Below are 27,576 nucleotides of genomic sequence, written 5' to 3'. Positions count from 1 at the left end.
AAAATCAATTCTCTCAAACTCAATTATCACAAACTCAATTTTCTTCAACTCAGAACCAAGTTACTCGCGTTTGGGACTAAAACTGCTTTTTAGAGAATCTATTTTGCAACCACCCAAACATCAAGGAATCTGTTCAAATTGCGTTTCGACATCCAGACTCGCGTTTGAGTAAAAAAAACGCAGAACCAAACACACTTTTCTTCTTCTTTTCGTGTTTCAAATCGCGATTCCTGAATGTGAAAGATAAAGGAAACAATGGCCGAAAACGAGAACGTAACCGCGAAGAAACCGAGAGTTCGTCCAATCGTACGGTTAGGGATTTTCCTAATTTCACACAGCAACTATGTTAGGTACACTCATCTTCTTCTTCTTCTTCTTCATCATCTTCTGAATTTGAATTTGATTACTGGATCAATAATTGGTTTTCTTTTTTCAGCTTAATTTGTTTCGTATCAGGAATCGTTGCTCTTCTTCTTCTACCTATACTTGCTAAGAATACTTACGTTTCCGAAAATGCCCTCATGCCAGGTTATACTCTCTCAGTCACTTTCCCCAAATCACTGCTGTTTCTGTTCTTTTACTTATTAGACATGGTGACTGTGAGTATAAACTGGTCAATCAACCACTTTCCATTTAAGTGATTATTGGCCTGTTTGGATTTGATTTATGAAAATAGCTTATGCAAATAAATAAAGTTCTATGTTAATTCATAAGTTTTCACTAACAAAAATTACATCTTTATAAGTTGTTTTCTCATAAACTACCTTGAAAAACTTATAATAATGCATAAAAGCTTATTTATTTGCATAAGTTGTTTCACATAAGCTCAAAAATAAGCTAATCCAAATGGGCTATGTATAAGCTATTTCTATTATAGTAAAAGATAAACAACTTATTTCTAACTTAGAGCACAAGCGCTTATCATGATAAGCATTTATGAATAAGCTTACATAAGCTATTTTTATAGCATAAGATAAAATAGAATTGTTATTGTATATGTTATAAGCTGTTTTCATTAGCAATCATGGTGAAAAATGTCATAAGTTGTTTTTATAAGTTCTGATTGATAAACAGTCACACAAAACTTATGTCATTAGATAAGCTCAAACAAGTCCATCCAAACACCCCCAAAGTGAAGTCAAACTATTTCCATATAAACTATAAGCTTTTTTCCCAAGGTTATTATGGAGATTTTATGAAAATAAGATGAAAACAGTTTAGGGATATGTAAAAATAAGATGAAAACAGTTTATGGATATGTAATAAGTTGTTTCTATACGCTCTTTTAGGGCCAGTTTCGATAAACAACTTAGTGTGCAGCTTAAAGCATAAGAGCTTATTATGATAAGCACTTGTGTATAAGCTATTTCTATAACAGAAGATAAAATAAAGTTTTTTGTATAAGCTATAAGCTATTTTCATAAGCTATCTTGAAGAGTTTATAAACATAAGTTGAAAACAGTTTGTGAACATGTTATAAGCTGTTTTCAGAAGTTCTCCCAATTCCCAAACAGTCTTACAAGTGCTAATGCTAGTAGGTAAGCTCAAGTAAGGCAATCCTAACAGGTCCATAACGAAGTCAAACAATGTTCATACAAGCTATATGCTTTTCCCTTAAGTTATTCCGTGGAACTTATGAAAATAAGCTGAAAATAGTTTACAGACATGTAATAGGCTGTTTTCATGGACTTTTCCAAAGAGTTTCACAAATGCTTATGCTAGTAGATAATAATCTCAAATAAGCCAATTCAAATAGACCCTTACTATTTTGATTGAATGTCTGTTTGTTTCTGCAGGTTCTGCTAACAACATGCTCTCTACTCATCATGTTTCCCATGCTAACAAATTCATCAATGACTTAACTGATTCTGACATGTAACTCCTTTTACCTCCACTTTCATCTCTTTCTAATTGTAGTTAACTTGTCTGTTAGTTACACTTTTTTTTACTGTCGAAAAAATATAGTTACTAGGTACATTTTAGAGTTTGAGAAGCATGCATTGCCGCTCAAATTGAGATTTGGGTTGCCAAATCCTGGTTTTTGATGTAGTACTCAAGACTGTAATGTGACTGTGATTGAGTCTGTATCATCGCGATTCTGTTCAATATCTAGAATTGCGACCGAGACAGTTACTGCAATTGCAATTTTAAAATTTGCTTTTAGTGTAAACTGGTTTTACACTTAAATGATAAGTGTAAACCAGCTTTACACTTATATAATGATATTCAACTATTTTGCCACGCCAGTCCACCCTTGTAAGTTGTAACTACATATTAAATTTAATGATATTATGATGAAGTAGCAAAATAGTGGGCTTTCATTGGATGTTAGTTTGAAGCTGGTTTACACTAAACCTTAAACTTTTCATTATATGTTATGCCATTTTTTGATATTAACATATATTATGCACACTATCTAATGAGACTTTTGTTCATGTTCTTAAATAGACGAGATTGTATTTACATGGTATTTTTTTTTTTAATAATTAAAATATAAAATTTTATAGTTCTTCACTTGTGAAAATGTCCTTGTGAACTGATGTTTGCGGGGAAGTTAAATGAGAGGGTTTAGGGAAATGTTTGAGATGCAAAAGCTAATTCCGGCTTATACTTGAAACCATTATCTAAAAAGTCATAGAAATTAGAGGTAGAATTAGAATTGTAGATATTCAAGAATAGTAATTTTTTAAATACTTCTTTTTTCATAATTGTTTATTGCAAAGATTACCCAAACTGGCTCTATAGTATATTTCCACACCTTTTTAATCTTTTTGTGTTGTTGATCATTCTGGTTGGTGGAGCTTCTTATCCTTTATATCAGAAGAGAATTCATACAAATATTAATGTGTTTGCTGTGGCCTTTGCAACTCCCGTCCAATTGGGCAAAAGCTACATGAGACAAATCTTTTGACCAAACCATGATTTGGGGTTTCCTAAATGCGAAACTGATCAAGCACAGATACTGGTCTTTGGTTGGGAGGAAAAGGGAGCGGGAGTTGGCCTCACAAAAAATAAGATAAATATACTGTTATTTCTCATTCGGTCATGAAGAGAATACATAACAAAGATAAGAAATTTTGGGATTCAGGAACGTTTGCTTTCGTGACAAGTGAATGAGAAATAAAGGGGATGGGGAGAGGTTGATATGGAATGACAAATTTGTCCATGCACTTTACCTATCAAATATGTATAAATCATTTACATAATTCTATATTCTTTCTTCCCGCTTTTTTATCTGACCAAAAAGTAAGAGCTGAGAAGTAGTTTTTATATTTCTTTCCTTTTTCTCTCAATTCAAATATTTATGAAGTTGTTACATTTTCTATTAATTTTCTCGTTATTTTTTATCTTCCCATCCGTGCTTGGAAACAAACCGAGTAAAAGAAATAAAACATTTTCCATGTGTTTCGATGCAGTGAAAGTCATAAAATTATTGCGCACTATATGTCAGCCTTGGATGCTGAGGTTACTTATCACAAGTTCTACCCTCAACTGAATCAGTTTCATCCTCTGCACTTTTTCACCAGTCCTGATTCGGGTTTAGTCTCAAAAAACATAAGTTGTTCATCACTTGGAATCAACGTTGCTGGAATTATTAGAGCACCACGGGGTGATGGAAAGGAAGCTATTGTCTTGGTAACGCCTTACAATCCAAAGAAAGTTGGTCCAGGAGAGGCTTTGTCTTTGGGCATTGCTTACTCGGTGTTCTCACTGCTTTCACGGGTTACATGGCTGGCAAAGGATGTCATATGGCTTGTGGCTGATTCACAATATGGAGAATATTCTGCAGTGGCCGCTTGGTTAAGAGAATATCAGGCCCCTGCATTCCATGAAGCTGACATAGTTAATAGTGAAATATGTAATGACAGTAATGCTATTAATGAACTTGGACAGAATGCTTATTCTGATAGAAAATTATACGGTGGTTTTAGACGGGCAGGAACCATGGCTGCAGCTCTTGTAATAAAAGTTGCTGAGCAAGGTAACCATCATGAAGACAGTCTTAATATCTACCCTGAGGCATCGAATGGACAAATGCCAAATCTCGACCTTATCAATATTGTAAATTATCTGGGAGTGCATAAACAAGGTTTGCGGATAAAGGTTACAAAGATGTTTTCTCTACTTGGCTCCAGGTGGCTTAATACTTTGGGTGGTATATTTGAATCTCTGGGACAAATTGCTAGAAGCTTAAACCCTGAATGGAAATTTGGTATATCTGCTACTGAGTATGTTGAGGGTGCTGCTACACTGGCAAGTTCGTTGTATTACCAGGTATTTTACTTTTACTCCATATAAAGTGTATCTACTAATATTATATAGTATTCCAAGTTGCCACTTTACAAACATTCTTTATTTGCATATCATTCCTCCCAGGGTTTGGGTGTTCCCACTGGTCCTCATGGCGCCTTCCGTGATTATCAAGTTGATGCAATCACTCTGGAAATTTCACCAAAAGTTTCTCCTACTAAAATGATCAGGCGTAATGAATTCATTCTCCTTGGTGGAAGGTATGTTTCACTCATTTAAGTTTTATTTCTAACAATCTTGGAATAAATGGCTGGCCATCAATGGAAATATTGTAGAAGCTTTGCAATTTTTAAAACTTGAATATGCGGTGATGTCCTTCTGTTTACCATTTACCATCAAGAAAAGAAACTGTACAAAATTACACACACACATCACTCAACTAAGAATGTGCTACTTGTTGCAGGTTGATTGAAGGAGTCATACGCTCAGTAAACAACCTTCTTGAGAAGTTCCACCAGTCGTTCTTTTTGTACCTCTTGACATCTTCTAGTAAGTTTGTGTCTGTGGGAGTTTACATGATTCCATTTGCATTACTCGTTGCACCACTTCCGATACTTGCGGCATCACTGCATGCTGATGCGAGCAAATCCACTCCTCAATCCACATCTTCCTCTGAAGTTGATGTCAGCCACAAATCTTGGAAATGGCTGAACTCAGCCAGAAAGGTTTTGGTCATTCATTTATGGGGTGCTATTGTCTCCTTACTCCCATATTTCCTATATCAAATACCTAATTCCACCCCAACAACAAACTTCACAGTGTGGGGTATATTATCAGCTTTTAGCCTCCTAATTTTATACTTCATATTGGCTTCTCCAATTTTCGAAGCTGCTCCATCTCAACCTGAGAAAGGCGAATGGGCTAGTTTAAAGTCTGTAACAATATCAACCGCATTCATTGGTTTATCTCTCATGTCAGTCATCAACTTCGCTACAGCAGAAATAGGGGCTTTACTCATTGTCCCAATTTGTCTGTTGGCTCGACCATTGAAGCTTGATATTCGAGCTAGGAGCTTGAGAGCCTTATTGAGGGCCACTTGTAATCTTATTTTAGGTTTTATTGCGCTTCCTCCAGTAGCATATGCTTTAACGAAAGGTGCGTTTGAAGGTTTTTATGGTACTAATGTTGGTGACTATTGGAACTGGGTGGAATCCCTCTGGACATGGAACAGTGCTACTTACCTCTATGTAGGTATTGTTCACCTACCGTGCTGGGCACTTTGCATTCATATATTATTTCATCCTTGTTGACATGTAATTTTAGTTAGCTGGACAAGCAATTTTAATGGAGGAAATTTTACCACCGTCTTTGATGTTTATGTCTTTCTCTTTAAAGCATATCATTAGTCTCCCCAATTAATTCCTTATAATTTTGGTCATAACATTAGGGAAGGAAAAATGTTTAGGTGGTGAATGCTATATTTCGGCCACTGATCTTGTTTTGGATGACTAATATGTGAATGATCAATGAGCCTCTATTCTGGCGTGGTTAAAAATCTGATTATAAGTTCAAGTCAGGCGATTGATTTGACATGAAGATATCAGGGGTGTGCTGAGTTTAAAATTGATCCTTCTACATTCATGAGACTGCGTCGATAATATGGACAATGAATCATGTTGCTCTAGTTGTCAATATTATCGACACGATGTTATGATATAGAAGGATCGCTATCAAACTCATCTTACCCCGGGAGCAACATGATTCATAGTTAGGAGAAATTGAAGCACCCTAAAAAATATCAGCAACACCACAATATACAAATATACCCTTCTCTATTGCTTTTTATTCGTCATTTATTTTTTAGATTTTCTTCACACAGTTCTCTATTGTTAAGCTGTCATAAATCTCAACCGTTAAATCTATACCAAACTATTTTTATTTGGAGTTATTATATTTTAAACGAATTTTAGTGAATTTTGAATGAGTCAACTGATTTTAATCCAATAGTCAATAATCTCTTGACCACATGCTTCTCCTAATTTGTAGGGAATCTCAGTCAAACCAAATACATAAGACACAGAATGCAAATGTAAAAAGAGATTAAATAAATAAGCTGAATACTACTTTTATGTGTGTCACACACACACTACACACTACACACAAATAAATACTACTCCTATCTTTAGACATTGCTTCATAGTCATAACTCACAAACTCACAATAGTGACCAACTTGTTGAAAACAAAAGTAACAAAATTTCTACTTTTTCCCACGTGTAATGTGCTGGTATACTTCATCATAATAAAATAAAAATACATCACCAACCGATTTTATTTTAAAGAAAAATAAAAAGTGAGTTCATAAATAGCTACTATAGAAGGCTATCACAAATGTTACCAAATAATGTGACCTATTAATGCTTCCATGCATTTGATTCAAGTTTCCCTAACCAATTGTTCATCATTATTAATCGGTTACAAACACCCTCTATCAATTAGGTACTCTTCCCCAATCCAACACCAAACTCATGAAGTGCACCATAAACAAAAAACATGAATGTCACAAATTAACCAAAAATCAAAACTACTTGCCAAGATTCCCATCTTTCAATAATAACCTTGCAAAATAAAAATAAATTATAAAAAAACAGAAACATAAAGACTTCATACATTGACCTAAATAACATAATGCTAGATTTACAAATGGAAAGAGTATATTCTAAAAAATACCTCTTAGTGAGTTTATGATTAAATTATTACGCGTTTCGTAATAGATTTCATCTTTATCGCTCTACTAATTTAAAAATAAACTCCAGAACGATTTTTTTTTTTTGAACGGCTAAGTTTTATTAATAATGGAACTGAGCCCAAACTCCAGAAACGAACTTTTATCCTTTATTATATTAAAATAATAAAAAAAATCAATTTAAATTAAAATTTCAACTAATTGCAGTTGACCGCAAATAATGTATTTCATGAGAGATATCTATATATTTCATCCAAAAATGTTTCACAAACACTTTTTATGTTTTTTTTTCTTCTTTTGCAAGTCTCAAAACTCACAATTGCATGTCCTAATCGTAATCATAATAATTAGGAAAAATGAAAAATCTAATAATAGTAGTATTTTTAACTCACCTGTTTCACACGCAAAGCAACAAGAAAAAAACAGCATTTTTAAGACATCTCAACTGAGACACAAAAAGGAACATACACACTCATCAATCTTAACATACACAAAACAAAAAACCAAACCTTTTTTTCCACTCTTAACACTCACTCTACCACTTTTAGTACTTTTCTCATATTCTTCTTTCATTCTGAAGTTTCATTTCCAAAACAACACACTTTCACTTTTTGTAACAATTCACAAGACTCTAGTAGAAACTTTTTGTTCATAGCTTCACTTGAAACATGCTTTCTTTTTCCTTTGTATTGCTTTGTAGATAGTGTTTGAATAAGTTTCTTGCTAAATTCTCATTTGGGTTGGTGGGTTTATGAGTTTTTGAATTATGGTTATTGGGTTGGTATGGATCTGGTTGGATCTTTTACTTCTGAGTGTTACAAAGATGAAATGAGTGTTGAAGTTTGGTTTTTTATGGAGTGATTTAGCTTTTGAATCAATTTGAAATGGTGGGTCAGTTTTAGTTTCAAAAGGGTTGGTGTGGAATATGAAGAAAAAGGTTGTTCAACAGAAATCTCAGCATAAATGGAAGAAGAAGATTTTTGGTTTGATTTTGGTGGTTGTGCTTTGTTTTGGAAGTTTGTTGTTTATGCAGATGCGGTATACTCATGTTTTGGGGCTTGTTTCATTGCAACATCAATTTGTTTCTCAGTCTCAAGTTGAGAAGCCTAAGATTGCTTTTCTCTTCATTGCAAGGAATAGGCTTCCTTTGGAAATGGTTTGGGATGCATTCTTTAGGGTACATTCTTTTTTCTTTTCTTTCAATTATTATTGATTAATCTCTATGTCTTTATTTGTGTGTGTGTGCGCTCGCGTGTGTGGACTCGGTGATTAGTAGGAGGCTGACTTAGAAACTAAAGTGTTTCAACTTCAATGATCAATCAAAGCCTATATGTTCCATTTTCCCAATTTAGAACTTGTGACACTTTGAGCTACCATATTGGATAGTTTTTGAGAAGCTCTTTGTTCTCGGTAATGCGTTGATGTTACTTTTTTATAGGCAAATGTTAGTGGTTAATTTGTCAAGGGGAAAGGAAATTTGTTAGCAGCAGGAATCGAACATAGACCCTCTTAATATTCCTTTAGCATCCCAGCCCATAACACCGAGCTACACCTTCGGGGACATGGTGATCAATGTTACTTGAATGCATTGTTGAGAAATTTGAATGATGTAAATTTAGTAACTTCAACAATATGTTTTAAATCATGATATGCATTTAGCAATCATTGATTAGTATAGTGTAGGGGCAATTGTTTATGATAAGAAAATATGGTCCGTCTAGTCTTTTGCGCTGTTGTATCCCTTGGTGTTTGATACACTTCACATTGATAAGCTTAATAGTAGTTTTTACTTTTTGAAGAGCTTAGATGTGTGTCTATGGAGTTCTATCAGAAGGAAGTTTTGATTGATTTCTTTTACATTTCGAAGTCCTTTGGGGATGAACAAGAAAGATGCTCGATCAAGTATTTAAGTGGCTTGGTTCTTCCCTCTTGATAGCTAGCTAGCTTTTAAGGGAGGGTTCCTCAAGTGCTTGAATACTTATCGGCGTCTTCTTTGAAATATTGATTTTGGTAACAGACTAAGAGCAATTTTACCTCGTTTGCCACAACAACTTTTCTCATAATTACTGCAAGCTTCCATAACTTATGGACCTTATGCTAAGAGACTCACCTTTGGCTAAATTATTGTTATATATTCTCTCTTTTTCTAGTACAACCTATGAGAAACTCATGCTTATATGTAAGTGTTCATAATAGATGTGTAGTTCTTGATTCTCATTAATGTTTACATAAATATCGATGCTGTATTTTCAGGGAGGCGACAACAATTTCTCGATTTTCGTTCACCCAAGGCCAGGGTTTCTGTTGAACGAGGCAACAACTAGATCATCTTATTTTTTGAACCGTCAAGTTAATAATAGCATTCAGGTTTCTCTCCTCTCTTTTTTTTTTTTAAAACATAATCTGATTTTTGTTGTCAACTGTGTCCCTTTTGTAACGGGATAAATAGATTCTAGGGACGAGCCGGTAGAATCAAGTTCTCAAAGTAGGGATTCCAATGATCTAGAATAGAATCCGGTACCAAAGAGAAATTATGCAAAGATAAATTGAGAGTTGTTTTTGGGAGAAGATAATTTGTTGAATATTGATTGATTGTCAAAATGAGACACCATGCCTTTAAATACAACCGTCGGGGCTAAAATAGTAAAATGACATAAGATAAACTATTATTTAAAATAAACTACTTAATTCCTATAACAATACCCTCCCCTTCAAACATCCTTGTCCTCAAGGATGATAATTTTCAAGTACGATGCTTAGTAGGTAAAGTCTTTCGAGCAGAACTAAAGGAACATGAACACTTCCTCTTTCAATCCTTTTCCTATGTAGAATAGCCACAACAAGATAAATATTAGCAGCAAATTTCCAAGTGTTAGGTTGTAAATCCCTCCATTTGAGCAAAATCTTAGTGACAATAACACTTCCTCCGTTGACACAAATTGTTACTGCAAGCATGATACATATGGAACTGCAATTAAGGCTTCCTGCAACATTCTCATGATGAAACCTGAAAATTTCTATGGACTGCACTTGCAACCATTGTCCTCTAGGAATCATTTTCCTATGCAAAACAGCCACGGCAAAATATTCTTGACATTCAAACATAATCATAGAGATGAATCCATCTTCCTGATAATGCAGAGCACATTTGAAATTCAGCTCTTGCAATTTTAGGGAATTAAGCTCAAAATGTCTAAGCAAAACAACCCTCTGTTCAACAGCTTCTTTTAAAAGTGAATAAGTTCTTATCAGAATTTTACCACCACTTTCTTTGTCCATAGAAGCATCACTAATAGAAGCAAATGACTTTGCAACTTGGAGATAGCTTGTGATATAAACCCCCATAAAAACTTCAATGTTATTAAAAGATATCATTGAGGCAGTTGCTAAAGATATGTTTGAATCTGATATATGTTTTCAGAACCAATTCTTCCACTTGATTAACACTTTTGGAGCAATAAGTTCTTAATGTTGGAATCAATAAGTTCTTGATTAACACTTTTTCTCTCTTAATGTTGGAATTAATAAGTTCTTATAGTTGACTTAGACATGCTTGGATCGACTTATTTGAGTTTATCTACTGACATAAACACTTGTGAGACTGATTGAGAGAACTTATGAAAACAACTTATGACATATCCATAAGAAGCTCTTTAGGATAATTTATGAAAATAGCTTATATGAAAACAGTTTAGCTTTATTTTATCTTTTGTTATAATATATCTTAGACATAAGTCATGCTTAATTAAGCTGTTTATTCAAACAAGGGTTTAACGTGCTTCCTGCTGCTTGTGTTTTAACTACATTCCATTTTTGGATTCAAGTGTGCTCAGACTACGAAGTTCTACGTTCCTTATTTACTCTCTTTTGGCTATTAAAATATTTAATAATGATTGAAAAAGATCCCTTATCACGAATTTCACGTCTTCAACAAAAATCCAAAAATCAACTTTTTAATAATTTTACTCAATTTTACCATGTTTAAAATGTCAGAAAAAAATTGTTTCAATTTACCAAACTGTAATATGATTTTGTTATGTTTATCAGCTTGATGATGTTTACTCCACATGATCTTTTTGCAGATAGATTGGGGAGAAGCAAGCATGATAGAGGCCGAACGCATTTTACTTAGACATGCGCTTGGCGATCCTTTAAATGACCGCTTTGTTTTCCTCTCAGATAGGTGAGGGTATAATTTTGTTAACAACCATAAGTTTTAATCGTTATACTTTTTGCTATAACTTTCTGGACTTAAATTATAAGTACTCTCCACTAGGACTGTTTGTGGTTCGATTCAGAAAGGAAAACTGAACTGAACCGAACCGTTACAACAGTTCGGTAAAACTGAACCAAACTGAATATCTTTGCAGAAAGTTGATAAAAAACCGAATTGATTATTTGTTAACCAAACTGTCCAAATTGCTATTATTAATCAATAATTAGGAGTGTTGAAAAACCATAAACCGAACCGCGCTGAAAAAATTCAAACTATGATGGATAGTTCTCAAACTGAACTAAACCAGACTGGTTCAGTTCATGAACTGCAAGTCAAAGCTAATTTTTCTTCTTCTTTCGGTATAGTTCAATTTAACAGTTCAGACTATTGGTTTTTATAACGGTCCTACTTCCCTACCGTTTCTGAAGTATGATTTTCTTGTTATTTGTACTCGAGCTTGCTTAATTATTGAAATTTCTATATTTTTGAGCTATGCACCTAACTTTATTTCAGTTGATTGATTTATTTTCAGCTGTATACCTTTATACAACTTCAGCTATACATACGACTACATCATGTCAACACCAACTAGTTTCGTTGATAGGTGAGTTAGCATACTTATACTTGTCTTACGCTTTAGCACATGTAGTTATCTATTTATTTATTTATTTATTATTTGCAACAATATAACTTTTATGAATTTGTTATTAAAATATAAACAGCTTTGCTGACACAAAAGACGGTCGTTACAATCCAAAAATGGATCCAGTCATTCCAGTCTATAACTGGAGAAAAGGATCTCAGGTAAAAATTGAATGTAATGTACAGTTTACTATATAAGTTCATTCTGAATCATAAAAATACATCGCATTCATTGCCAAAGAGTACTATCTTATACTGATTTATTTATGAATTCTTCTTGCAGTGGGCTGTTCTGATCAGGAAGCATGCCGAGGTTGTAGTGGAGGATGAAACTGTATTTCCAATGTTTCAAAAATATTGCAAGGTAAGTTACATGGTTCATTGATGAACTGTCTTTTAGGAAACACTGCGGTCTACGTAAGTGGTTGGTGCGTAGGGTTTGTGAGTGTTGTAAACTCGGGTACCGAGTTCGATTCCTTTCCTACCGATAGAAAATTTGTCTTTTATGAGTGGTGTCACATGGATCATACAAACAAAAAAAAAAAATCCTGGTTTTTTGGAGTTCGTCGTATCATCTGCCGTATTTGTGTCATTCAGACGTGTCATGGGCCGTATCCGTGTCATTTAGCCGTATCCGCCATTTTTTTTTAAAATATAAAGTTTAATTGTTGGATACTTCTTCAATACGTATCGAGCTGTATCAGATACGTATTGGTGTCGGATGCATGTCATGTCAGACACCGATACTTTGACAATTTTGGACTATCAGGGCTTCATAGATACTATGCCATTAAATGTTATGAAGTCCTATCTTTCTTCCTTTTAATATATTTTAAGCCATTCCTTTTTTTCTTATATATTTTATGCTGATAGCATATTATTCATTTTATCTCTAAATGCAGAAAAAACCACTACCAGAATTTTGGAGGGACCAATTCATTGTAAGTGCTCTATGTAGTATGTACAAACAAAGTTATTTAAAGATCGACGTCTTCAATTAGTCACTTGTTTTAATAAAGTCGTAACTTCTGATCAGAAAATGTCTCGAATTGATTCAATATTTCTTTTTGAATTGGTATATAATATCAATTAGGTTCTTGATAATTATATGAAGTATGAACACTTGAAGTAACATTTTTAAATACATTTCCTTTCTTTGCGCAGCCTGCTGACACGTCAAAGGTTCATAACTGTATACCAGATGAACACTATGTTCAAACATTGCTGGCTGTAAGAATCTTTTCTTTTCCTTTCTATGAACACTATTACATTTCTTTCAAGTTGAATAAAGCATCTTTTGAAAAAATAGACGGTTCAAGAAATCGAAGCAAGTTTGTCGCGTCTATTTTAAACTTTATGATGTAGTTTGTTTAATTTTACAAATATTTATTACTTTATGTTTTAACGTGATTGCCTTGTTAGTTATAATATGATTGATTTTAATTTTTGTGTTTATCTTCCGAATTCTAGCAAAAAGGCCTTGAAAAGGAACTCACACGAAGATCAGTGACACATACTGCATGGGATATTTCCAACTCAAGAGATCGTGAGCGTCGTGGATGGCATCCAGTTACTTACAAGTACTCAGATGCTACTCCAATGCTTATAAAATTTATAAAGGTTTGGCTTTTAGTGCTGTATCTGCACGCCACTTGCAAAATCACTTTCTTGAATCAACTTTCATTCTAAGATAATAACAGGGTTGTCATAATAATAGGAAGCTGAAGATATTAGAGATTATCTTAATAACATTTTGTTAGAAAGGTACTTAATAGTAATAATAGGCAAGTTTGAACTAGCAAGAAGGAATGTGCATCATGTTGCGAAGCAGTGTTGTCAAATAGCGGCTATATAGCGTAGCTGAATTTGATAAAACCGATATTGTTCTACGATACACTGTTTAATACAAAGTGTTATTAAATAGTGATCTGTGATCGGCAACATTGTTGTCTGTTTTTGAAAGAAAATATAATATGTAAAAGAAATTATGTAAAAGATTGATGTTTTGTTTGCAGGAAATAGATAATATTTATTACGAAACTGAATACCGGAGAGAATGGTGTACAAGCAAGGGTAAACCATCAACTTGCTTCCTTTTTGCAAGAAAATTTACTAGGACTTCTGCTTTGAGGCTTCTTAACATGGTAAGTTCATATATATATATATATATATCATAGGGTTTTCTTGAACACCGGTAATAAGCTTTCAAATACTTTTAGACGAAACTGAATCATTGCAGTTTCTTCTATTTTAGTACCATCTGTTTGGATCGACTTATTTGACCTTATCTACTGACTGTTTGAGTGAGAAACTTATGTAAACAACTTATAAAAACAATTTACAGCTTATATGAGAAACAACCGTAACATGTAAATAATCTGTTTTCAGCTTATTTCCATAAGCTCTCATGATAGTTTATGAAAACAATTTGACGTTATATTATACTTTGTTATAAAAAGAGATTATTTACACGTAAGCAGTTATACGATAAACATGTATGCAATAAGTGCTTAATTAAGTTATTTATCCAAACAAGGCCTTAGTCTATGTTGTTAACTATTTTCTGGTTTTGTATTGGACAGTCTGTTCTGGGAGATTTCAGTTAAGAGAACAAAATGGTTATTTCCAGTGGCTGATACAAAGTAATTGAAATAAGAGGGAGAAAAGAAAGAGAATAAAGCAAAAACAATTGAAGATTATTGACTACCACACTCATCTGTATATTGAATTGTTGTATTGTATATTTAGAACAGCTAAAAAAAGAGTGGTTGTGATGTACTATATTTCTATTTTTTATTTTATTTTTTCAGAATAATTTTGGCAACTTGTGAACAATCATGCAAGACAGTCCCTCATAAATCATACTAGTATATAAATAGATATTTGATTGAAGATATAACAGCATAAACAGTGTCACAATCACAAGACACTCAAAAGATGAATTATTTGGGGCATGTTGATGCTATCCTTGCAAATAAGGGAGGTGTAGGTGAATTTGGTTCTATTGTTTATAAAATTAGAAGCATGATCGTTCGACGTCAAACGAATATGGTTGCTCATATCATTTTTAAGGTGACTATTTCTTATGTTAGTCACCATACTTTTGATTCTCTATCATCTTGTATTGATTATTTTTTGATTAATGAAATGAATTGAGTTATTTTTTAAAAAAATTCTTGGACTTTCTCTACATCCATTAATTTCATTTCTAAAATTCTAATAAAATATTATCTAGTTTTACCAACAATGCAACATCTCTAGACTCAAATTATTTTCATATTTGAATTAAATATTATCCATTAACTCAACCTATGTCGGTGAAAAAAGACATTACCTTATAATAATAATTTATAAGATACGTTTTTTGAAATAATGTGTGACAGCATCAACAATTCATCACACGTTATTAAACACTTTAACTAGTAACTACCAATTTTTATTATTATCCTTCTTTTTGGTTCAACCACATTCTAGAGTCTGTCTAGTGTTCTTTTCTTGGTACTATTACTATATGCAACCTTTTTCCACCGACACTTACATTAAAATATTCCATTCCATATTTGTTTTTATTATTATCTTATCCAAATCCAACAAATCTTCTTCAACTTGAATAATGGAATGACATGTGTCCCAAAACTTTGTGTTTCATTTTTACTTTGACTTTTGACTCATCAACTGTTCTTAACGTATCCTAACCGTTACTAACTAACCTTGCATCTCATAGCCACGTGTGCCATTCTTTTCTTCTTCTTCTTTCTCTTTTAGACAAGAAAATTTAGAAAATGGACATTTATTTATTCTAGTGCAAAATCTCAACTACCACAAATTAATTATAACAAGAAATATGGACCGATGGACACAAAATATACACAGATAAAAATGAAAAATGTTAACGAATATCTTTGGACACTCTCTAAAGACTTTAAATTTTTTAAGAAAATTTTATGAAAATGTATAAATTCAATCTATTAAAAAGTGAAGCTTTAACTTTTTTAAATAAATAGTTTCTTTAATTCGACTTTTAAAGACTTCGGAGCACTCATGATTAACAAAATCCTAAAATAATTGTATCCTTGTCCAGAAAATTGCTACTAATTTTGAAGATGTAAAATTAATTTTGAGATATTTTATTGTCCGTTTTATCTTTCATTCATGTGTAATTATTCTATAATTATTCAATAGAGTAAAATTTATTTTAAACTTTTTTTAAATTAAGATTTGTAACTACTCATCTTAGATGAGTCAAATTATGACATACCTATAATATCTATTTTAAATTTAATGAAAGGAAACGTAAAAAAGAAGAAAAGATTAGAAAATGAAAATGATAAAAGTCACTCATCCACCAATTAAAAACATCACAAAATCTTGTGCCAAAATAACACACCACAAAATAAAATAAACTAAAAACCAACCTTCACCACACCTTCCTTTCGGTCCCACAATGCATGACAATCCATATTCACACAATCCTCTATAAATATACACAACAATTTGCTTATTGATCCATCATCAAAATTCAAAACCAAACCATACAAAACAAGCAAGTTTTTATTCTTTAATCTCTTCATCAAATACACACCAAATCACTTCCCAATTAAACTCCTCAAACTCTATTCTACCACAAATTTTAGCACTCCCAAATCCCATTATCTTTCATTCCATATTGTCACTCACCACTATATACATACACTAATACCATATTCTTCTCTCACAATAACATACACACATCGATCATTCAAATTTTTAATTCGCAACACAAAGCTAAAAAATGTCTCCTCCAAACCCAACCCTTAACTCAACCAAAAACAACTCCAACAACATCACCACCACCACCAAACACGTTAATCCTATTTCCAATTCATCTTTCATCTTCACCTTATCTGAGTCAACCTTAAAAGTCAATGATCATGTCATTCTCTCTGATGTGCCCAAAAACATCACTATCACCACTTCTCCGTCCACCACCACCGCTACCAATGGTTGCTTCCTAGGCTTCAAAGCCACCGAGCCAAAAAGCCGCCACGTGGCACCCATTGGAGAACTCAAAAACATTAACTTCACAAGCATATTTCGTTTCAAAGTATGGTGGACCACTCTTTGGACCGGTTCCAATGGTAAAGACCTTGAAACTGAAACTCAATTTCTCATGCTACAAAACTCGGATCCAAATCCGGGTTCGAATCAAACCTTCGGGCGACCTTACGTTCTATTTCTCCCAATAATAGAAGGTCAATTCCGCGCTTCTTTACAATCTGGTGAAAACGACAACATTTCAGTGTGCGTTGAGAGTAGTTCAACTTCGGTAACTAAATCTCAATACAACTCTGTCGTTTATATTCACGCGGGTAGCGATCCATTTAAGCTAGTAAAAGAAGCTATGAAAACCGTGAGGGCCCACTTGGGAACTTTCAAGCTTCTAGAAGAAAAAACGGTTCCTGGAATTGCGGAGAAATTCGGATGGTGTACATGGGATGCATTTTATCTTAAGGTACACCCTCAAGGAATTTGGGAAGGTGTACAAAATTTAACCAATGGTGGCTGTCCACCTGGATTTGTTTTAATTGATGATGGTTGGCAATCTATAGCACATGATGATGATCCTGTTAATACTAATGATGGGATTAATCGAACGGATGCAGGAGAACAAATGCCATGTAGGTTAATTAAATTTGAAGAAAATTATAAGTTTAAGGATTATAAAAAAGGATTAGGATTAGGTGGATTTGTCAAGGAACTAAAAAAAGGTTTTGAAAGTATTGAGTATGTGTATGTGTGGCATGCTTTGTGTGGTTATTGGGGTGGGATAAGACCCGGTGTCGAGGGTATACCGGAAGCTATAGTGGAAAAGCCTAAATTGACAGTTGGATTGGAAACTACTATGGAAGATTTGGCTGTTGATAAAATTGTTAATAATGGTGTTGGATTAGTTCCTCCACATTTGGTTGATCAAATGTATGAAGGTATTCATTCTCACTTGGAAAATTCAGGAATTGATGGGGTCAAAGTTGATGTCATTCATGTAAGTCCTTTCTTCTCTTTTAACTTTTTTCCTTCTTATGCTTAATTGAAAATGAGATTAATATATGCATGTATAGAAATGATTTTTTTGCTCAATCATATATTTTTTATTTGTAGTTTTTAACAAATATAGGGGACATAATAATGTTTTGTATGAATTGTTAATTTCTCTAGAAAAATACAGCTAAATAGATTTAGTTGAATTGAATGATGGAAATAAGGTGCTAAAAATTATTTTTAATTTTTAACCTCCTTCTTAGGTATTATTAGTAATAATTTATTTATTTTTTCTTATCTTAAAAATTATTTTGTTATGTCGGTAAGTGTCAATTTCATTAATTTTAATCTTTTGTTAATTTGCTTTTGACTTTTATTTGACAGATACATTGACCTAATTATTTTGACTCTTTTGGTCGGCAAGTTATCTGTTTCTTATTAAATTAGTATACTCTATTTTTTTAAGTAAGTGTATGAAAATAGTAAAGTGGTTTTATTCATAGATAATTTCAATTAAGTATAAGTTTTAAGTAACCTTTTGCTTAATAATTACGTTTCTATTAGTTTTGACATTTTGTTTGTACTCAGTTGCTAGAGATGGTGTGTGAGAAGTATGGAGGCAGAGTTGATTTGGCAAAAGCATATTACAAAGCTCTCACAACTTCAGTGAAAAAACATTTCAATGGCAATGGTGTCATTGCTAGCATGGAACATTGCAATGATTTCATGTTGCTTGGAACTGAAGCCATATCCCTTGGTCGTGTCGGTACGTCACGCGAAAACAAAATTTTACCTTAACTAATAATACACATCTGTATTCGCACATGACACTTATACTTTTACTAGATTTTTCATCATAGATTTTTTTATATAAAACTAAAAAGTGATTTTAAATTTTTATTACCGTCGACAAACAAAACTCTCTTCGCCTTTTCTTAACCATCTTTAAATTATTAAATATCAATTTTTTTTTTTTGTAATCTGTGAAATTCTTTGGATTGAAATAGGTGATGATTTTTGGTGCACTGACCCATATGGTGATCCAAATGGTACTTATTGGTTACAAGGATGTCACATGGTACATTGTGCATACAATAGCTTATGGATGGGAAATTTCATTCAACCAGATTGGGATATGTTTCAATCTACACATCCTTGTGCTGCTTTTCATGCAGCTTCTAGAGCCATATCTGGTGGTCCTATTTATATAAGTGACACTGTTGGAAATCACAATTTTGACCTTCTCAAAAAATTAGCTTTGCCTGATGGTACTATCCTTAGATGTCAACACTATGCTCTCCCAACTAAAGACTGTCTCTTTGCTGACCCTTTACATGATGGCAAAACAATGCTCAAGATATGGAACCTCAACAAGGTGAATCTATACTCCTCATCACTTTCATATACTACCTATGATAAGCAAATTTTTTGTTTTGAGATTCATTGAGCAACTAGTACAGTATATATGAGATCAGATACATCAACTATTCAATTGAGTCTGAAAAAATAAAATGTTTATAGTTAAGACCGGAGGAAGTATTTAAATTTGAATTGATCATAATTTCTAAGCATATCAATAATCGTGTGTAGAACCACAAATCTGAACATTCTATAGTTGGCTTTTAGGTTGGAATCTATTGTAGGCCGCTAGGTTAAGAGAGTTATACAAAATTTATCTCTCTTAATCTAAGGGTTTATATTTGTTGCATTGTTAAATTAGTTCTAGGGGATCAAATTTGAGAAAATGTAGTTCCATCCTATGTAGCCGTCATACCTCTTTAGCAAAATCTCAATTATTGAATTAATCTAACAGTTGAGAAATTAGCACTCTCGGACATTAGATTAATTCAATGACTTAGATTTGGTTGGAGGGGATGATAAAGAGGATGTGAGTCCGTAGAAACTCTATTATATAGGAAAATAGATTACCGACATCAATGTTGTCAAATTGCCATAACATAGTAAAATTTGAACAAATCGTTATTGTTCCGCATTAGACTAAGTGTTATCAAATAGCACTGTAGTGTAGCAAAATTTGAACAAATTATTATTTTCCGCAATCTATGATTGACAACGTTGTTTCTTTTTTATAACAGTACACCGGAGTTCTTGGTGTGTTTAACTGTCAAGGAGGAGGATGGTTTCGCGAGATAAGATCAAACAAATGTGCTTCTGAATTTTCTCATTTGGTATCAACAAAGATTAACATCAAAGACATTGAATGGAACAGTGGAAAAAATCCAATTTCCATTGAAAGTGTAAAACTTTTTGCTTTATATTTCAGCCAAGAAAAGAAGCTCAAACTTTTCTCTCCAACTGACACTGAAGAAATCTCTTTGGAACCATTCAATTTTGAGCTTATAACTGTTTCACCTGTCACTTTATTTCCTAAAAAGTCCTTCAAGTTTGCACCTATTGGTTTGGTTAATATGCTAAACAATGGAGGGGCAATTCAGTCATTTGAATATGATGAGGCTCAAGATTTGGTTCAAGTCGGAGTTAGAGGTGTTGGTGAGATGAGAGTGTTTGCTTCAAAGAAACCAAAGAGTTGTAGAATTGATGGTGAAGAAGTTGATTTTGAATATGAAGATTTCATGGTTGTGATTCAAGTTCCATGGCCTAATTCTTCAAAATTTTCTTCTATTCAGTATATATTCTAAGCATAGATGAGATTATTCATACTTTTAAACTTATGATTTTCTTTTGTTTGTTTAATTTGATGTTTTTTTTATATTGACCATGTTTAAGTTATAATTTATAAGGGCTTTTTATTTATCCCTCAGTTGGATTTTTTATAACTTTGCTTTTTAGGTATCCTTTATAAGCAAGTTTCTCCTTAATCATATTATCCTTTCCCCTTCAACAGTCACGAATTTCATGTGTTTTTTTTTTTTGCATTATTAATTTAAGTTAGATGACTCAATAGTTAATATAGTTATGTTTCAATATAATTGATATAAATTGCAATAAATAAAAAAAGAATTGATATAATTGGTTTCATCTATGTAGTGTGCATGAACAAAATAGTGTGTGTTTAGTGTTCGGCATGGTCGTGGTTTTCTACTGATGAAGTGATATTGTTATAACATCTCCAATAAGAGTATCATATGATTCGTACCTTAATTTTTTTTATCATTAGAGTTTCATAATGAGTTGTATAAGTATTACATGACATTGTAGATACCCAAGCCCGGTTTTGAGGGTGGGCAACCAGGACAACAGCCCAGGGCCTCAATTTTTTTGGCCCACAACACAAATAATTGGTTAAGTATTTGTCTAGAAATAATTTTACAGGAAACACTCCTTGGCATAGTGGCGCGCGCATATGCTTAAAGAAATGCAGTTGGAAGAAAGAATTGAAACCATCCATTTACAACCAACAAATAAATATTAGAGAATTTTAATAATATAGGTCAACGTCCGAACATTACACAAATTATTTCAATTTTTTTTAAATATGATGAATTTTTCTATAAAAAAAAATATCTCTATTAGTTTATAAATAACTTCGCTATTGTTCCAAAAAAAAAAAACTTCACTGTTTTATTTTTAGAAAACTACATTTTGTTATTTCTTTAAATAAAAGATTTACTCGTTATTAATAATTATCGGTTCATTTTTATTTATCAGTTCAATTTCAACACTGTGTAATGACTTTTTCTTTATGTTAGTTACACAGATAAATGGCTATTTTTGATGTCGTTGATACTATTTACAATTTAAATAAATAATGTTTTTGTTAATTTTTTACTTTATTAAGGGTCCATTTTTATTATTTGTCCTAGGCCTCCAAAATCTCGAAACCAGCCCTGTAGATACCACTTATTAGTAATGTATGATACCCAAAGTGATATCACTATTGAAGATGCTCTTAGAGTAAAATTCAAAATATAAAAAGTTATTTTTATCCTCTTTATATATAACTGTAGATTTCCACCTCGTATATCAGTATTTTATGTCTACTTCTAATATAATAAAATTAACTACTACCAAAGTTACTAATTTATCTTTAGTAGGTTTAACCATATTCCAAGTTTTATATCTTTCATTGTAATTTAAGTAAGAAAAAATAAATAAATAAAAAGAATATAGAAAGAATATAAAAGAAATACAATAAAAATATGATATTCTAAGTTTTATATCCTTAATTATAATTTCACAAAAACTTTTAAAAAATATAGAAAAATATAAGATAAATACAATAAAAAGATGATATGCTTAAAAATAGGAATAAAACAAATTATAGATAAAAACAAAACACAAATAATAACAATAAAATGACAAAAATAATAAAAAAGATTATATATGAATTTATGCATAAAAATATGACCAAAATATAACAATGAAAATATTATAGAATTTTTTTAAAATATTTTTTTAATTCTTTAAAGGGCCGGCCCAAAAGCCCGTCGGTCTGCCCATGACTACCCATAAAAAGTCTAACCTGATAAGGTCTAGCCCGATAAGGCTCGACCCCTTTTTTATGAAGTCCGATCCGTGTAAAAGTATAGGGCTAATAGGTCAACCCAATAGCCCGACCTATTTTTACAGCTCTACTCATGAGTCACGAATCCCTCCCCTTAAATATATCTTCTCATTATTAATAAAGTAAGGATAAAAATAATTTTAATCGCCTCGCAAAACTTAAAAAAAAGAAAAAAAAAAAAGTTTTGGACGGATTAGTATTTAGGATTTAGGATTAGAAGGTGAAAGAAGGAAAAAGTAAAGTAAGGAGTAAGAAAAAGCGCGTTTGTTTGTTAGAAGAGGTTTTTCATTATAAGCTTTTTATTATATTATACACAACAGAACAAACAAAAACACAGAACAGAGGAAGAAGAAGAAGATTGAGAAGTTAATCGATCAATGAATACGACGTCGTTTATGGACAAACAGATAATGGATCTGAATTTACCTTCTTCTTCTTCTTCTACTTCTACTCCCAACAACGATATTATCGACCTCATCAAGCTTCGTCATCACGAACAAAAACAACACGAAGAACAACAACAACACGAACAACAAGAAGATGAAGATTCGTCGATTCATCACAACAATGGAATCAAAACCGAAGATATTGTTCCTAGTTATGATTTTCAACCGATTCGTTCACTTCCTGATTTATCGTTTTCAAAACCTTGGAACTCTGATTCCAACTCCAAAGTATAATTTTCTTACTCTTGTGCCCTAATTTTTAGATTGGAGTAATAATTATTAATTTTTGTGGTTGAATTGAATTTGATTATTTACTATTATTTTTTTTTTTTGATTAATTATTGTTATTTTAAGATAAATACCTTATTTTGTTATTAAGTTTTTTATTTGTTGTGGAAATTAGGTTTTCTATTTTAAAAGTTTAGATGAATGAATGGATGCATGTGAGAATTACCTTCTACAAGAGGCTTTTTTGGGTATCATTAAGCAATGGGTAAACCATTATTTTGGTACTCGAATCTATAACTCACTATCACATTAGTCCCTGAATGTATCAAAATTGCAAACCAATCCATAAATGTCTATTATATTGGTCATTATGGTCCTTGTCTGTTTTTAGGTAGTCAATATAGTCGCTGAATGTGTATTTTGTTGGTCAATTTAGTTCATAAAATTACTATTAAATGAGAGACTAGGGATGTATTTGCAATTTTGATACATTTAGGGACCAATGTGACAGCGAATTACACTTTCAGGGACCAAAATGGTGGTTTGCCCTTAAGTAATTGTAAGTATTTAATAAAGTTTATGAAATACTCTTCAATCAGTATCTTCATGGCACTCATTAGCGAAATCCTTTATTGAAATTATACATATAGTTGAATAAATTCACAGTAGAATGTTCTTTCTTAAAGAAAATGAAAGATAAGATTTTGAGATCAATGTTGGATGTTAGGTCATGCCCCGGTTTTGGAGTTAGCTGATACTATTAGCTAAGTTATTTGTTTATCATTTACTTCTTGCATTTGACTTGTTCTCTCAATTGTATCGTGTAGTTTGAATTGACATATATACGGTGTGTTGCATCGGGGTTTCATGTATTGAAATAATCTGGTGATCATATGTAATGTCAGGCAATATATAGGAAACATTGATAGTATTAAGTATTTATCCTTATTTTGTGCAGAATTACAGTTCTCTGGATTCTTATGAACCTGCAAAGGTGACTGTAGAAAAGGACCAGAGCGCTGTTGATGCTTCAATTTTGTTAGAGATTGATCGAACAATGAAGAAACATATGGACAATTTGCATCATGTTCTGGAAGGTGTTAGTGCACGGTTAACACAAGTAGAAACCAGAACTCACAATCTTGAGAGTTCTATGGATGATTTGAAGGTGACTGTTGGAAATAATCATGGAATCACCGATGGGAAATTGAGGCTGCTGGAGAATATTCTTCGTGAGGTATATATTCAATCATGCTTCCTCTTGCCCCCGATTTCTAACTTTAATAGTTGGAAATATTTGGTATATCAATCAAATGAATTCATTTGGATGATGCAAATATTTGTTGTGTCTGCTAACATGCAACCAGGCTACAGATTTCCCATAGTTAATCTAAACAAATATAGAACTAATAGGGTAGGATCATAAATAGTTTAACCTATAAACATTATTGACTTAAATTTTTGGGTTTGTAGTTTGGGGGACTAAAGCCCCACAAGGACCAAATTGTAGACTACTTGGTCATTTATGTTTTGATACCATGTTAAAAATCTACTATAAATAACTAAAGCTTTAGCTATTAGGTAAACACGCACAAACAATTTTCTATACTTCTGTATCATATACCATGCTAGACTAATAGTTTTTGAATTACTAAGTTATCACTTTAGTTAACCCTCGGGGTCAGGGTGATTTAGTAATTTACTATGTTTGTCACTAACTGAGGTTTTGTCTATAAAATTGCCATAACTTCAACTTTAACATGGCTACACTATAGCACTATTATGGCACCCATTTGTGCATGTTGGCTGGGAAAATGGTGGCCATGGGGACCTAGGAGATTTCAAGGTTGTATATATAATTATATAGTTGGAGTATCTTCTCTTCCATCTGTGATGATGCCATTCTTTTACAGTGTTTTTCCCCACACAATATAGCCTCACAGGTTATGATATTATGATGTCATGCTGCAAGTCTATCATTTAAAACTTGTATGGTACACACATGTTTGTGCACTTTTGACGTATTATATCGGAAGTTTTGTGAGTTTGGTTGGTTTACCACTCTTAATTATAGTTTATCATTCGGAAAGGTTAACCGTAAAGCCTCTATTTGTAAGCTTTTTGGGAGAGGTCTTTGACATACATGATTGACTTGATACTTACTATTTTAAATTTCTCTAACGGTGAATCAAATTATTAAGATGTGTTGAACTGAATTGTTAATTCAGAGTTGCATTTGTTTTTACATTGAGCCGTAGACAATACAACCTTTGTACGGTCAACACTTGAGACTACTAAGCAGTTATCCTAAATGAATGAAGAAAAAGATAAAAGAAAACAAATTATTTAATTAAACGGTCCATAGGTATTGGAAAAACCTAGTCCCACATTGATTAAAGATAAGACCTGGCTAGAGTTTATAAAGAGCGGCAACCCTCACCTTACAAACCGGTTTTGTAAGGATGAGTCAGACCTGATATAAAAAACTAATATGGTATCAAAGCTTATCGTTTTGGGCCACCCACCATTTATATTCACGCACCAAGCCTAATAGTGTTGGGCGTGAGGAGGTGTATTGGAAAAACCAAGTCCCACATTGATTAAAGATAAGGCATGACTAGAGCTTATAAAGAGTGGCACCCCTCACCTTACAAGCTGTTTTTTTTTTTTTTTGTAAGGATGACTTAGGCCCAATATAAAAATCTAATAGCAGGGAACCTTATGTAGATGCTAACTGTGAGAAACAATGACACTGATTTTAATATAGTTATGTTTGTACATGCAATTATTGGTGTAAAATCCCGACTCATACTTTATAATCTTTAGTTCATATTTTTCATTGTTTATTCTCATTCTGGTCCTTCCTTTATTCTTTTGTTTGACATACAAACTATACAGGTGCAAACAGGAGTACATGATATCAAGGACAAGCAAGATATAGTGCAAGCTCAGCTGCAACTGGCAAAACTACAAGTGTCCAAGACAGATCAACAATCTGAAACTCAAACTAGTGTCACATCAGATCCTGTGCAGCAAACTTCATCTGTGTCTGCATCTGCTCCCCTGCAAACTCAACAATATTTTCCTTCGCCTATTAATCTTCCACAATCAATTCCTGTGGTTTCTCCCCCTAATGCACCTCCTCAACAGGGTTTGCCACCTCCAGTTCAACTTCCAAATCAATTCTCTCAGATCCCAAACCCAACTGTACCTCAGAGAGATCCATACTTACCACCACCTATTCAATCTCAGGAAATCCCAAATCAGCAATATCAACTGCCTTTAACTCAGCAGCCACATCCTCAACCAGGGGCACTTCCGCATCAACAATATCAGCAGGCCCCTCATCCTCAGTACTCTCAGCCATCACCACATCTACCTCAACAACAGCCACCACATTCATCCGGACCTCATCTACCTCAACAACAGCCACCGCATTCATCCGGACCTCATCTACCTCAGCAACAGCCACCGCATTCATCCGGAAATCCACCTCAAATGCAACCTTCACTAGGTCACCATCTAGAGGAACCACCTTATGTTCCTTCTCAGAATTATCCTCCCAATCTCCGCCAGCCACCATCTCAGTCACCCAGTGGACCTCCTCCACCTTCCCAACAGTACTATGGGACACCGCCCCAAGGATATGAACCACCATCGAGTAGATCTGGTTCAAATTATTCTTCTGGATATGGTACATTATCTGGGCCTGCTGAGCCATATCGATATGGCGGGCCACCTCAGTATGGTAGTAAACAGCCACAACTACCCACTGCTTCGGTGGCTTCCAGCGGTGGAAGTGGTTACCCACAGCTCCCTACTGCCCGCCCACTCCCACAAGCAATACCTACTGCATCTGCAGTAAGTGGTGGTTCCGGTTCAGGTTCTCCTGGATCTGGTAACAGGGTTTCTGTCGATGATGTAGTTGATAAGGTTGCTACTATGGGATTCGCTAGAGACCATGTGAGGGCAACAGTTCGGCAGCTGACAGAGAATGGTCAATCAGTTGACCTAAATACAGTGCTGGATAAGCTTATGAATGAAGGTGGTGGTGAAATGCAGCAACAAAGAGGTTGGTTTGGTAGGTAACATGGCATTAATCATTTGAACTCTGTATAGAAGTATCACTTGTTTTGTGGTGAAGGTTTATGAGGAAGGGGTTGCGCCGATTGATTGACTCCTTGTTTTTGCCATTTGTTCTCATTTCTTGGATAGTTTAACTGTTATGATTTCTTGTGGGTCTAATTAATGATTGATTATCTTGATCTTCTGCTGTATATTTTCAATAAATATAAGTGGATTTGGTAAGTAACTCTGAACTTTACAAATTTCTGTCGTTACCGGATTTGCTGGTTAGTTTCCATGTTATCTTTTATTTGAGTTGATACATCATGGGGTTGTTATATATTATATAATATGATTCATTATCAATCGATGTGCCAACATTTTCAGTTTGTTATTTAATGTCTTTCTTCGATCGATCTACCATGATGAACATACTTTTCCATGAACATGTGTTTAAGGCTTCAAGCTACTAATGGCAA

At 33.3% G+C, this 27,576-nt stretch overlaps 4 protein-coding genes across 5 annotated transcripts; all 4 read left to right on the top strand.

Annotated features, from left to right (window-relative positions):
• LOC123906643 (glycosylphosphatidylinositol anchor attachment 1 protein) lies at positions 1-5,614 on the top strand. Its single transcript, XM_045956598.1, has 6 exons — positions 1-350; positions 437-528; positions 1,797-1,875; positions 3,417-4,275; positions 4,378-4,511; positions 4,715-5,614. The coding sequence occupies exons 1-6, from the start codon at positions 256-258 to the stop codon at positions 5,559-5,561; spliced, it is 2,106 nt and encodes a 701-aa protein (XP_045812554.1). The 5' UTR covers positions 1-255; the 3' UTR covers positions 5,562-5,614.
• A 1,785-nt stretch (positions 5,615-7,399) lies between these two features.
• On the top strand, positions 7,400-14,856 carry LOC123906642 (glycosyltransferase BC10). Of its 2 annotated transcripts, XM_045956597.1 has the most exons (11): positions 7,400-8,173; positions 9,250-9,363; positions 11,079-11,179; positions 11,745-11,816; positions 11,935-12,016; positions 12,138-12,218; positions 12,757-12,795; positions 13,019-13,084; positions 13,325-13,474; positions 13,870-13,998; positions 14,437-14,856. In XM_045956597.1, exons 1-11 carry the CDS (start codon positions 7,922-7,924, stop codon positions 14,458-14,460), a joined length of 1,110 nt encoding a protein of 369 aa, XP_045812553.1. In that variant the 5' UTR covers positions 7,400-7,921; the 3' UTR covers positions 14,461-14,856. The 2 variants fall into 2 exon arrangements, with proteins under 2 accessions (XP_045812553.1, XP_045812552.1); XM_045956596.1 differs by lacking the exon at positions 14,437-14,856 and having other exon boundaries at positions 7,426-8,173; positions 13,870-14,046.
• A 1,502-nt stretch (positions 14,857-16,358) lies between these two features.
• Positions 16,359-20,874, top strand: LOC123906641 (galactinol--sucrose galactosyltransferase). Its single transcript, XM_045956595.1, has 4 exons — positions 16,359-17,876; positions 18,461-18,638; positions 18,880-19,247; positions 19,969-20,874. Exons 1-4 carry the CDS (start codon positions 16,626-16,628, stop codon positions 20,530-20,532), a joined length of 2,361 nt encoding a protein of 786 aa, XP_045812551.1. The 5' UTR covers positions 16,359-16,625; the 3' UTR covers positions 20,533-20,874.
• Positions 20,875-22,585: 1,711 nt separating this feature from the next.
• Positions 22,586-27,419, top strand: LOC123906640 (bromodomain-containing protein 4-like). The gene is made up of 3 exons (XM_045956594.1): positions 22,586-23,032; positions 23,991-24,269; positions 25,931-27,419. Exons 1-3 carry the CDS (start codon positions 22,736-22,738, stop codon positions 27,119-27,121), a joined length of 1,767 nt encoding a protein of 588 aa, XP_045812550.1. The 5' UTR covers positions 22,586-22,735; the 3' UTR covers positions 27,122-27,419.
• The last annotated feature ends 157 nt before the right edge of the window (positions 27,420-27,576 follow it).

Source organism: Trifolium pratense, linkage group LG2, assembly GCF_020283565.1.
Source record: "Trifolium pratense cultivar HEN17-A07 linkage group LG2, ARS_RC_1.1, whole genome shotgun sequence".
Classification (NCBI taxonomy): domain Eukaryota; kingdom Viridiplantae; phylum Streptophyta; class Magnoliopsida; order Fabales; family Fabaceae; genus Trifolium; species Trifolium pratense.
Note: the sequence above shows the minus strand (reverse complement) of the source record. Positions and strands in the feature narration are given on the sequence as shown.

What these genes read in the sequence shown, in the direction of transcription:
- LOC123906642 (XM_045956596.1), top strand. Translation starts at nt 7,922, where the DNA reads ATGAAGAAAAAGGTTGTTCAACAGAAATCTCAGCATAAATGGAAGAAG. An exon ending in TTTGGGATGCATTCTTTAGG is followed by an intron (nt 8,174 to 9,249) that starts GTACATTCTTTT and finishes CTGTATTTTCAG; the next exon opens with GGAGGCGACAACAATTTCTC. An exon ending in TGTTTCAAAAATATTGCAAG is followed by an intron (nt 12,219 to 12,756) that starts GTAAGTTACATG and finishes CTCTAAATGCAG; the next exon opens with AAAAAACCACTACCAGAATT.
- LOC123906641 (XM_045956595.1), top strand. Translation starts at nt 16,626, where the DNA reads ATGTCTCCTCCAAACCCAACCCTTAACTCAACCAAAAACAACTCCAAC. An exon ending in CATATCCCTTGGTCGTGTCG is followed by an intron (nt 18,639 to 18,879) that starts GTACGTCACGCG and finishes GGATTGAAATAG; the next exon opens with GTGATGATTTTTGGTGCACT. An exon ending in AGATATGGAACCTCAACAAG is followed by an intron (nt 19,248 to 19,968) that starts GTGAATCTATAC and finishes TTTTTATAACAG; the next exon opens with TACACCGGAGTTCTTGGTGT.
- LOC123906640 (XM_045956594.1), top strand. Translation starts at nt 22,736, where the DNA reads ATGAATACGACGTCGTTTATGGACAAACAGATAATGGATCTGAATTTA. An exon ending in ACTCTGATTCCAACTCCAAA is followed by an intron (nt 23,033 to 23,990) that starts GTATAATTTTCT and finishes TATTTTGTGCAG; the next exon opens with AATTACAGTTCTCTGGATTC. An exon ending in TGGAGAATATTCTTCGTGAG is followed by an intron (nt 24,270 to 25,930) that starts GTATATATTCAA and finishes CAAACTATACAG; the next exon opens with GTGCAAACAGGAGTACATGA.
- LOC123906643 (XM_045956598.1), top strand. Translation starts at nt 256, where the DNA reads ATGGCCGAAAACGAGAACGTAACCGCGAAGAAACCGAGAGTTCGTCCA. An exon ending in TCACACAGCAACTATGTTAG is followed by an intron (nt 351 to 436) that starts GTACACTCATCT and finishes TTCTTTTTTCAG; the next exon opens with CTTAATTTGTTTCGTATCAG. An exon ending in CGAAAATGCCCTCATGCCAG is followed by an intron (nt 529 to 1,796) that starts GTTATACTCTCT and finishes TTGTTTCTGCAG; the next exon opens with GTTCTGCTAACAACATGCTC.